The sequence below is a fragment of the Stegodyphus dumicola genome, chromosome 8 (genome assembly GCF_044657685.1).
Source record: "Stegodyphus dumicola isolate Sdum_Otavi_A_Nest chromosome 8, ASM4465768v1".
Taxonomy (NCBI): Eukaryota; Metazoa; Arthropoda; class Arachnida; order Araneae; family Eresidae; genus Stegodyphus; species Stegodyphus dumicola.
Window position 1 is genome coordinate 79,366,934 of NC_140775.1, and position 12,557 is coordinate 79,379,490.

At 32.0% G+C, this 12,557-nt stretch overlaps 1 protein-coding gene and 1 long non-coding RNA gene across 4 annotated transcripts in view; one reads left to right on the plus strand and one right to left on the minus strand.

Moving 5' to 3' along the window:
- The window catches only part of LOC118196229 (band 7 protein AGAP004871-like), a 164,991-nt gene that overhangs the window by 133,401 nt on the left and 19,033 nt on the right, over positions 1-12,557 (minus strand). The window contains exons 1-2 of one of the 3 annotated variants that reach the window (XM_035367657.2): positions 6,283-6,440; positions 3,200-3,509 (exon numbers count right to left, since the gene is read on the minus strand). The exons of 1 other annotated variant lie outside the window; for it this stretch is intronic. In XM_035367657.2, coding sequence (XP_035223548.1) covers positions 3,200-3,353 — 154 coding nt within the window. In that variant the 5' untranslated portion in view covers positions 3,354-3,509; positions 6,283-6,440. Of the gene's footprint in view, positions 1-3,199; positions 3,510-6,282; positions 6,441-12,557 lie in introns of those variants that run through there. One more of the 3 variants, XM_085822026.1, reaches the window with a different exon arrangement.
- Positions 6,914-12,557, plus strand: part of LOC146995882 (uncharacterized) — a 62,610-nt gene continuing 56,966 nt past the window's right edge. The window contains exon 1 of the long non-coding RNA XR_015042612.1: positions 6,914-8,372. This is a non-coding gene — a long non-coding RNA (uncharacterized LOC146995882). The remainder of the gene's footprint in view (positions 8,373-12,557) is intronic.

Here is a 12,557-nt window from a genome sequence, read left to right on the forward strand (position 1 = left end):
ATTTGTCTGTGACATTAGAGCTTCGAAGACCCTAATCTTGTTTGCTAACTAATCTTGATTTTTTCTACGAAACGAGCCAGTTTCCCTTAATTATTTTCCACGAAAACATCTTTTTCCTTTGGCAGGGAGCCCTCACACCCTTTATAATAATCTAAAAAACAATCCAATCCAATTCGCTCTTCTCTTTCTCATATGTTAGTTTACTTCATCACCTGTATACCCACATTCGACGACTCAGCCTAATACACCAACGTCAATACGACAGATTTGGGGCTTTTTAATATCCTAGCCCCCTATAAAAAATTTCTGCATATAAATTAATGGCAATTCTGCTACTTTATGTCATTTTGGTTGGTTTATGAAATATTTCACAGAAAAACGTTATGTTGGATATCGAGGGAAATGTATGTTTATAATGAAATGAAAATGAAACGGAAGCAAATTTTTAAAATACATATTTATCTGGCTTTAAAAATTAAAAACTGAATAATTTTTCACCAATTCTTTCTTATTATTTTATTAATGAGGAATATTTTTAATTCGGGTTGATATAAAATTACCCTGAGTGTTCATAAGAATTTATAGCCGTAAAAGTTTCAAATACGAACGCTCTCATTATTACTACTAAGAAATGCATTATCACTTTACAATTACCGAAGCTACTTCTTAATTTTTACTAAAGTGCAAAGCAGCGAGATCTCTGGAAGAAAAACGCCATGAAATTTTCAAGGATTGAGAAGCATGGGAATTAACAACAGGTGAGGCAAACGAGATTTTGCAATCGCCGGTGGGAATTGAAAATAGAGTATTGAAAACGCCCTCAAATTTTGAGGAAAAGACCTTTAAATTTTTGCAGCGCATTAGTGACTTGAATCAAAAACTTTGCGCGTTTTTCGACCGCAGTTCTAATTTAACTATAATTTCAGACAACCATTGATTTATTAAACTATATTTTGAAATTATTGAAACTAAAAGATACAATTAAGTAGCCCCATGTTATCTTGTGTACCCTTAATACTAAAAAAAGTTGACGCATATATTTCGCTCATATTTTGATAAAGATGAAAGAATCGAGTTAGACTAGCTTATTAAAATAAAACAGTTAAGTTACAGATATCTTTTTATAACTATATTCTAAACGTGCAAGATGTTGAGAAGACTGTAAGTTCTACGGCAGATTATGTAATCCGTAAGTTTAGAAAATAAACTATTAATTAAAAAGTACATTATCTTATAAGACTGCATGTTGTGTTCAGGTGATTAGTACACACATATTTCATATGCACAAAATTTATTTCAGCAGTAAACATGAAGAAAAGAACAAATATGTACAGTAGCGTCTTTATGAAACACAGCTATATTTTATTTGATCTCATACTGCAAAATGTAAACATTTCTCAGCAGTATTTGAGATTAATATCACGGCACCTGTTTTTATTGATTTTAAATTCCACACATCAGTTATAAAAAAATCAAATTCTTTATCATCGTTTTGCGCAAAATTGTGAATTATTTGAAATCGTGAGCTGATATTCATTCTAGAAAGTGAATCTAAATGAAAAGGGGGTTAACTGATGATGTCAATCTCCAAGTGTTCCTTCAGAAATTATAGTATCATGACCACAGCTATGTAACATACAACAACGACTTTAATTCTTTCTGAAAGTAATGTTTAAAGTAAACAAATGCAAATAATTTATGCGAATCCATCAGCCAATTACACTTGTAGAAATATCAACAGCTCTAACGCTTACTAGTTGAGAACACTTTCCGCCTGAAGTACCGCTACATTTTGCATTCTCTTGACGGCATAAATAATCTTTGGCCTGGCCCAAAACACCATACAACCATAATTTAGATTCATTGCACTAGACTATATACAGGGTGGTCATAAAATACCTTCCCCGATGTATGAATCCCTAGTGGCCTGCACCCATTTTTTCCTGCGCGAGTTGATCAGCACATTGAGAAACCGCGAATGGCACTAGGATACACGTATAAGGAAAATTGCCCTTGTAAAACATTTGGTAAAGAAAAGCATTCTAAAGGACAATGACAATGCATGAGAGAAGAAGGGAAAAAAACTTTTATTGGAATTACAAGATTTCAATGTACACGACGTTTCAAGGTAGAATTGCCTCCCGCAACTTTGTAGTTTCGATTCCCGACCTCACTCGAATGGATTTCTGGTTCTGGTGTTATCTGAAACCTAAGCTGTGTGCATCAAATACACGAGATTTATCAAAATTGAAAAGTGCCATAAAATAAGAAGTTATGCATATTTCCTCCTGCGATGTTACGTTCGTCATTGTTGTCAACAAACTCCCGAATGCAATGTGTTATTGTCTGCAAAGGTAGACACATGGAAAACTTGGAATTCTAGTAAAAGAGTCTTTTCCTCTTTCCTGTCTTGTTTTGTAATTTTATTTTCCAATGCGCTAAGCCGTTTGCGCAGGAAAAAGTTGGGTGTATCCCTCCGAAAATTTGCAAATATTTTCAGTGTAACCGTAACCGCTCTGTTGTATTGAAAGCTCTATTGTTTTAAATCATCAGAAACTCGAGAGCATCCCTTAAAATAACAATACCTGAAATTGCATTTCGATTGGTTGAACGCATAGGCCTCTAGGTGTTCATATACCGGGGAACTTTTTTATGAACTACAGAAATGTCTTTCAGTAAATGCCAAAGTTTGCTTCATTTTTAAGCAGTTTTAGCTTTTTAACTAAATTTAGTGAAAAGAATGATTAAGAGACCAACAGTATTAAGGAAGGGAAAATTTACTAATTTCTTCCTTTTTGACAGGTTATTGGTTTGCTTTAATGTGAAATTTTAAAATTCTCATAGTAAGCATTTCATATCGGATCTTTAAGGACTGAAAAAAGGAATTTTAATAATAAGTAGAAATGGCTCATGGAAATTTGAGGCAGTTTTATAACAAGTAGGAAGGAAAAAGAGGATTATTTTGATTGTTTTTAACGACTTGATATATTTTAAAAATCCTTGAGAACCTATATCAGTATAAAAGAGAAAAAAATTGGAATAGCGTATTGTTATGTAGTATGTTAAAAGTAGTATGTGAAGAACAAACATTAATAGAATTAGAATGTTTCCTACAGCAAACTGAATAATGTTGCTTAAAATGGAAAAAATTTTATTGTTATTCATTAAATCCATTCCAGTGAAACTGAAATAAACCTACCACTACTTGTTGCATCATATCCAGTATTCCATGCCCGATACTGAGATGGAGTCACGTAGATTCCTGCTGGTTCTTGCAGTAAAGGTATTCCTGACACTCCAGGACCTATACCGACATCAGAAAGCTTAGGTTTCGTTTCTGGATCCAGTTGCATCGTAGATAATGATTTTGCTTAGATAATGAGTTGGATGATTTGTTGAATCCAGACGCTATTTGAGATCTCGATATAAATTAGATATTAGCAAGTATCCACGAACTAGCCACGATACTGCAGTAAAAATTGAACTGAAATACAACCTTGAATTCCTTCCTAAAATGTTAATGAACAAATAATATTTTGTTTGTTTAATTAAAAAAATAAAAAATATAAGTTTTTATATAAAAGTTATTATAGGGGATTGAAACACTGATAACTGTTTTTATGAGCTCTTGCAATGAAAACAATTCTATTACTTTCAAGAAATGTAAAGATGGTTATTCACGATATTTTTAAAAGATTACGTCACTAAATATCTCTCAAAATGCCTGATGGTAGACACTTGACGTTCCATAAATTGGAACCACCAAGGTTACTGATAATTTAATTTTAGTTTGAGAAAAATGCTGCCTTTTAAATTGAAACTTAGGACAAAAAGAAGAACTTTTGATTAGGACAAAAAGAAGGTATCAGGTGTTAAATCTTTGCAGAGGTACTATGAAACTAAACGGCAGTGACCCGGATAGCAGTTGATATAAACAACAATAAACGCGCAAACCCACATACACACCTATAAAAAAGTAATGGGAAAAGAGGGCAAAGTTTAAAAAATAAAATTATCTCAAACTTAAAATGCAAGCTTTTAAATTATCCCAGCATGGTAATATACAAGAAGAAAAGGACATTCAATTAATTATAAATGCCAAGAACAATATCTGGTTAACAAAACCAAAACTGAAAAATGAGCAGTTTTTATCCTATTTTCTCATAATAGGTACAAGTTTCTTACTGTAATTCTTAAGAAGTGCACTGAAAACCACTTTCATATTGTTACAAGAATTATCAGACACTCAAAACTTTAAAATAATGAGTTGATCAAAGATGATTTTACGTCACCATGACACGCTAAAGAATTTCAGATTCGTCATGTAGAAAAATACTAGCTTTAAACGTATATTAATTTGTTCAAGTAACAGAATACAATTTAACTACTTCTCAGTCTTCACGATGAAAGAGAGAGAGAGAGGGCATCACTTAGAGGGCCTACTTACATTAAGCTCTGCCAAAATGTCATTGTGCTAATAAACCTCAGTTATGATCAACAAACATCAAACGGAAAATAACTACTGAATTTGAAAAACTGTTCAGTGCATATCAAGCAAATTATTCTTACCTCGGAAGTAACATAAATATTCTAACTTCAGAAATTATGGAAAATAAACAAATAGTAGCTACACTAATACTACAGATTTCATATATGAAATTCTCTCTATCTCTCTCTCTCTCTATATATATATATATATAAAGCTGCAACTGCAAAGACAGAAAAATAATTCTTTTGCATTACAATCTTTTCTCATTTCCACGAGAAAATCCAGGTCTAATTAAGTATCATTCATCGTTGTAACTTATCAGTACCTCCTTGCGAAAAAGAAACATATTGACACGGCATAAAAATGTGTAGAAGTTATTAAACATTTGATAAAGCATTAAAATAAGCCTCTAATTTTAGAATTTGAAAATATAGAAAAAAACAATTTTTTTCTATCAGCCGTACATACATGAAAGGCTTTTTTTGAATAAATGTATTAGAAAAGTGTTTGAAAGCTTTCGAACGTTAAAAAACAGATATATCATATATATATAGTAATATGCGTATAAAAAACTTGCAGGCTTAGAAGCAAAAAAATTATTTTTGTTGTATATGCGTATTGTGGTAGTAGTATATTTTGCCGTTTAACTACCATAAAATGTAATAAATCGGCTACGAATTGTTTTCATTTTGATGTCTAATGCTAGTAATGCGTAATAATATCTACAGTATGTTCTACCTTTTCACTAAAATATTGATGCAGGTAGAAACAAAGAGATTGATTCATGTCGCAAATAAATATGTTAGATATTACATTAATAACATTTTTCTTTACATTACTTTACAGTTACAGTATTGCATGTAATATATATAAAACGTATATGAAATTTGTTTTTGTCCGACTACTTATATTATCATTATGGCTTTTTTTAGTCAACAGCTGGTCAAAAGTAACAAAGTTTCTAAAGGTTATAAGCTATAACCAAATTTTCGATAATATTTCTCTCCCTAAACTCTGCGTTATTCAAGAATGAGCTGAATATTTAGTTTGTTATAAGTTACGCATCAATGAAAACAATTTAATCTGCCAGTGTGTATCTACCCTTCCCAAATCTGAATGAAATTAAAATTGTAACATAGTGTAAAGAAACCTTAATTCTATAAATGTGAGTTTAGAAACATTAATTTTGGAACACATATTTTTATATTTTAAATAAGTTTTTCTAAATTTAAATTTCGACTTTTAGATAAATATATATTGTATTAAAAGTAAACTACATATTTAAGTGCTTTGTCGATGCATTTCAGTCTGGTTAAAAGTTCCTAACTGAATTATTAAAATCAGGAATTAAGTTTGATCTAGACAATTTAAAAGAAAAAAGAAGTAATGCTCAAACAAAGTCAGCAAATATTCAAAATGACAACTTTGAAAACATGGCAGTGTAAAAAATTTAAGAATATCTAAATAATGTATATAAAAATTACTACCAATGAGTTCGTGGATAAAAATGAAATAAAAATTAATTAATTTTTTATGAAATCACAAAAGGCTACAACTACTTTGAACTAAATTAAAAAGGACTAAGTTCTAGAGACGAATGAAACACAGAATATTTATTATCATGAGCACAAAATTTAATCGAAGCTTTAAAAATAGCAACTAAAATTAATTAATTAATTGAAGATAAATCAGTCAATAAATAAACAACATAGAAAGAATGTACATCACGGAGCACTGCCAAAAACTTAGAATAAAACCTTACTTTGATATTTCGAGTAATTTTATATATTTACCTCTCACTTTCTGAGCTGATTTTGAATAATGGAAATTAAAAGTTTATTTCAAATTATAGGGATGTGGGAAAACTCGCGAAACGATTATTAAAATACTTGCGCTAGCATAAAAAATAATAAACTTTTAGGAGCATAAATATTAAGCCAGATTCCAACAGTTTCTTACCAACCAACCATTCGCTTCGTGACGGAGAACAATAGAACTGTCGTTTTAAAAGCTAAACTGAATTTTTACCCATCGGCTGTTTGGCTTCACAGAACTTCCACGACATTTTTTTCTCTTTGTGTGGTATGTACATTTATTTTATTTGCTTCTTTTAACTCTCTTTGGTTGCCCGGCATTTTGGAGACACTGTTTCCGCAGCGTCATATATTGGGGTTTTTGTTTTCTCCCTTTGCTATTTTCGTTAGCTTAAGAAAAACCTTCTCTTCTTAAATTTATGTTGTTGTTTTATTTGCACAATTTTTTAGCGAGTTGGTGGAGTGTGCAATAAAAGTTTGCTTTTGTTATTTTTACTGGAACAAGAATAGGATTTTCTATTCCAAGGAAGTGCATTTTTGCGTAGAATACTAGTTAAAAGTTATTGTTTTTCTCAAAACCTTGCTCCTGGAAGGGCGATGCCCCTAGTAACATTTTCCGACAATAGAATAACACAAGAATAAAGAACAAAATAAGTACTAGCATGCTTTTAATGAGCTATTATGGGTTTTGATTCTTATTCGCCACAATAAGGCATGATGAATCACTGCAAAAATCGAATCACGTGAATGTTTCAGCTTCCCAGTGCGTATACGCATTTATTCCCTTAGCTCCTATTTTAATGCAGGTATTTTGATGTCATCTGCGGCGAACCCAACACTTCATTAGGCTTGTTTGGAGTACGGTGGCAGACCCAGCCAATGTTTTTGTATGAGAGCGACGACAAGTATGTCTGGACTAGAGAGGGAAAGAGCGCTATGCTCTACTGCCGTGTTTCAATCAACTCTATTGGCAACATATCTTTATTTGCACTCTCGGTGATTATTGGTTAAAATGTTATTGATTATTTGATAAAAAAAATAATGTGTGCTTTGTAACCGGTAAACAACAAAATGAAGTCCAAACAGGAAACATTTTTTTTGATGGCATTAAGAATAAATAGCTGAGTGAAATTCAACCAGTTATGAGTTTCGAGAATGGCACTAACAAACGGCCGCATGAGGTACTGACTATTGCATGTACAAAAAAGAAAAAAAAATCTGGATTTGATAGTATTTTAACAATTATACAAAATTTGGTTTTATGAAACATGCTGATGAAAAATCACAATGGATTATTTAGTTATATCTCCTTATGAGTTTATGAAACTTTCAAAGTTTATAAATAAGAAAAGATTATAAAGAGAAGAGATTGTTAGCTAAAAATAAGAAGAAAGGATTAATAGCTAGTAAATAGACTACGTCTTTTAGGTTTTCTCGGGAGCCTTAGCATGAAAATCTATTATTGCTTCTTATGAAATACCCCCAATTAATTGCTGAAATTGGATAGTCGCATACGTTTGCGAAAAAGTTAATTGTTTCTGCAATGAATGTGTTGGAATCTAGCGTATATGAAAAAACTAGCAAAACCAGATAAATGCTATTCATTGTGTTATCGGTTTAACATAATGAACAAGATTATAATGGGAGATAATTGTTGAAATAGAAGGTAATATCGAAGAAACTCCTGTTATTCCCTTAAAACAGTGCATTTTGTTTTCTCTTGAAGTCGCTGAAAGTACAGACATATTAGGCAATGCCATTTTAATGTCTTTTGTGAGATATTGAGTTTGAGAATACCTCTAATGAAGAATTTCTATTTTTCAAGCCATTGAATACAAGAACTAGCAGAAGAAATTTTTAACTTCATTGATCCTTACATCAGTCGAAATGATATTGACTGGGAAAAAGCGTGCAACTAAACAGCGATGGTACTCGCGCAGTAACAAACGTCCGTACGGGATGCATATTTCACATGTGCACATCAGCTTAGCCACTAAGGGAGGGATTTCGAAAATAGACCAACGAGCTTCTATCGCTCTTGTGACGCTAAATCTTCATGCATTGTGAACGTAAGTTTGTGTTTTAATTTGCATTTGTTTCTCAGTTATAAATGTATGACGTAATAGTAGAAAATCCCGTAGTTCTTTCGTTTTTATGAGTTTAATTAATCGCTGACATTTCGCTTTCGCGATTTTTATCACGCATTAATATTTGGATTGATGTTTACGGCATATTATCGCTTTTTATATTGAAAAAATGACTCAAGCTACAATTAGCTTCGAATATTATGCATTTACTAACACCTGTGGATTAACCCTTTGCGGCACAGTGTGTCCGGTCTGGACACACCTAAAAATTTCCTTCTGTATGCACAGAAAAATTGAATGAATTTATAGGTTACTCTGAACCTTCTTTATTTATAGTAGATGGCAGCTCAACACAAACCAGTCCATATATTTTAGCCATGCTTAGTTTTTTAAGACCCTAATTTTTCAAAGAAATCTTCCAGATTTTTTTAGGGTATAAAAGAAATTGTTTGAAAAGAAATTTCTATGTTATTTTTTTGGCTGCATGCTAATCTCCTTATTCTATATTAGTTTTAAATTTTTACCTTGAAATCTTGCCTAAAATCAAACGGCGAACCTAGAATATCGGTGTGCCCAGATCGGGCTCACCGATATTCTAGGACAACTGAGAGTCTATATTCTTTGTTTCTCCGCATCTCATTGTCAGTTCGGTCAGTTCATTGACAACAATGCTCGTTTCAGCACTCTTTTCGAAGCACTATTCAATCAGTGTTCCACTTTGGGCACACCCACAGAATTAAAACGATATGTGCTATCTTCACAAAATTTTACTTGTGTACTTCTCTAGGCCTAATTAGACTGCCTAATTAAATAAACTTTTTTTTTAATCAAAACTCTGACTTTAAAAGGTAGCGTGCCGGAAAGGGTTAAAAGAATTCAAGCTTGTATCTATATTTTTAATTGAGCTCAGAAGGACTGGAAGTGTTACAATGAATCTAGTGTTTTCTTATTTCAGTGCTTGCATTCTTTTGGTTTTAAAGTGTAAGGTTCAGAATGCATATTGTGTTTGATCTGATTATATCCATTGTTAATATTAAAAGTTATATGTGAATAAGTTGAATATATTCGTTGCTAATAGGATAAATTCATTCTATTTGATGAGTATTTCTTGTGTAAACAGTATATTTAAGAGTGAGCAGTTATTAAATGTGAAATTTAACACACTAAATGAATACGAATGCAAATTAGTAAAGTTCACTTTGAATCAAATTCTGCATTGGCTATTATTATAGAACATCTTTTTCATACAGACTGCAATAAAAAGTGCTGACTTCTATTTACATACATAATTGGTGTAAATACTTTTCTCACATGCATACTTTTATGTAAAATAGCATTTGGGCTCAGATGTTTATCACATAATTCTTTCTTCATTTTATTTACCACTTATTAAATAATATTTCACATAAGTTATTTTGCTGAATACCCAACATGTGTTTGTATTTATTTCAAATTCCTCCAACTAGGCAGTGAAATCTTCACAATTGCTTATATTTGAACTAACTTCGCAACGACAATTTTCCGAAGAAATCGACGATGCTTTTGTACAGAAAATTGCTTGACAAAATATTTTCAACCATCTTGCTTGAATCTTAAAGCACGCGAAAGGTCATGTGACATGACGGAAATATTACTGGATTCCCATTGGTCCATCCTAGAAGCTACTCCCCTCGGTGGCTACACAGATGTGCTCCTGTGAAAAATGCGTACGAGATTGGGGGGGAAAAATCAAAATTTAAAACCATGGCACCAGAATGTGCACGGTTGCATTGCAACATAAACAGAAAAACCTTGATCACAAAATTGCCATTGCCTTTTGGAAATTGCTATGCAAGAGCATACAAAATCTATAAATTTTATATAAAATGTGGTCCCTTGAATTCCAGGTTATTCAGTTCATTATGTAAAAAGATGGCCAATGAACATAAGCATCATCTTATTACGATGGTACGATGGAAGCGAAGTACAATGGTTATTCACAAGGAATGCTTTGAACAGACTTTTTGAAATGAGGGTGGAAATTTTAATGTTTTTTGATCAACATACCAGAGCTGCTAACAATATAATATTTGAATTTAAAGATATAAAGTATTTATTTATTTTATTTAAGTGTCTTTACTGTCATTCTCCCTTTCCGTTTTCCAGCCAGAATGTTAATCGCGTGTATTCAAATGAGGCAGAAAGAGATAGTATTTAAAGAGAGGTTTTAGATCGCTTAGACGGAGCATGTTCCGCCTGCCGAAGGCTACGTTACTAGTTGAAATTCTACGATAGCAGTCTGTGTTCCGCGTTGCTTTTATACTTGCGAATAGTGCTTGACTCTCCGGTATAGGTTTGAGCCAACTTGCGCGATAATCCTTTCTGTCAATTTGTCTTTAAGCTAAATTTATTTAATCTAGTTAAACTTAAATTCCTTGAAACTTAAATTTTGAGTTACGCCATAAATGTTGGCTGGTTCTAAGCACAAGACGTGCCTTCTGTTCAATTATTTCAGTTCTTAATAAAAGGTTCTTTTACATATTTTTCGCTTTTCTGTTTCATTGACAAAACATAGCAACAATTCGTTTAATTCTTCAAAAATCTTCCCTTAGGGCATGCTTCCCAAAAGACTGAGACTCTATAAAGATAATTTTAGTGATGTTAACTGGCTGATGAAATTATCGTACCTTTGTGACATTTTTGATTTTTTTTTAAATAAATTAAATATTTTGTTACAAGGCAACATTGTTACTAACCGTATTTTAATATTGAAGGTGTTAAAGTAACGGAAAAAGATGAAAACTGCAGTGGAAAACTCAGTTTCTGGATGTTTCGTGGAAAAGCAGAAAATTATAATGTTTTTATGAAGCTAACATTAACTTAAATACAAAAGGATTACAATGCTAGTTCCATTTCCGATAAAATTTTAGTTGCTATCAAAGAACATCTACAGGATTGCAGACAAATCTGAAAGCGTATTTTCCACCAATTTATAGCAACAAAGCATAGATAAGATACCCTTTCACAATTAATAAAGAATCAGAGACGGACTTATTGGATTTAGGTACTGATTCCATAGTAGAACTGTCTTGTGATAAACGTTTAAAGACAGCTTCGATAGATTTTGGCTATGCTGTCGTCAAGAGTATTCATTTTTGGCACAAAAGGCAATTAAATTTCCACTGTCTTTTGCTATAAATTGGGAATCAGCCTTCTCGACACTTGTTTTTCTAAATATAAGCACAGAAATCGATTAGATGGCAAAGTAGCTTTAAGAATAAAGTTGTCATCTCTTTCTGCCGGCCGAAAAGTTACAGTTAACGAAATACAGCATCACACTTTCCATCAAAACGCTTTGTAGTTTTACATTTTTGTATGTATATTTTTGTTTTTTTTAACAATAAAAAATATTTGAGCATTAGAATTTATTTTATTGACTAATAAGTCATAAACATTTTTATTGAGTCTCGAAGATAAAGTATTAAAACAACCGGGTCACAAAAAAATAATTCGAAAAACTCTGAAATTAATCATATCTGAGTGAAACTAACATATTTATTATTGAAGGTGTTAAAGTAACGGAAATATTACGCGAATATTAAGCTGATTTTTGCTGCCTTCACAGCTCCAATAATAGAAAGTAAATCTCTTGGAATAACGGTTAAACTGGTTTTTTGCATCTGGGAAACTCTTGTTTCGTTTGGCCTATTACAGGAGACTTTATCATATATCAGCCTATAAACCTTGCGTTTCGGCAAATACAGTCTGAATGATATTAGTAATCCATATTTTTTTACGATTTTCAGTCATATATCCTATGGGATGAACTTGAGCGAAATTTCTGCAGCAAAATTTGGTATCTGATAAAAAGGCTACAGACTTAAATTTTGTGCCATTTGCCATGCATTGTTTGGTGCACAGTAAGCCTACACTTTTCTAGTTTTTTCGCAGTATAAGTACCTCTTGCATTGACTATCTAAGCATATTAAACATCGAGATCCATAAAACTGAAATAACTTAAGCTTACCACTTGACGTATGCAAAGATAACAACTATAATGAAAATACTTATTAAAAACGAAATTACTAAAATTAAAGTAAGATTAGAAGTGAATGTCGTAAACTATTCCTCATAGTAAGTTCTTGTTGGTCTGTTGCTTTCTTCATTGTAGACGGGCAGCTATGGAGC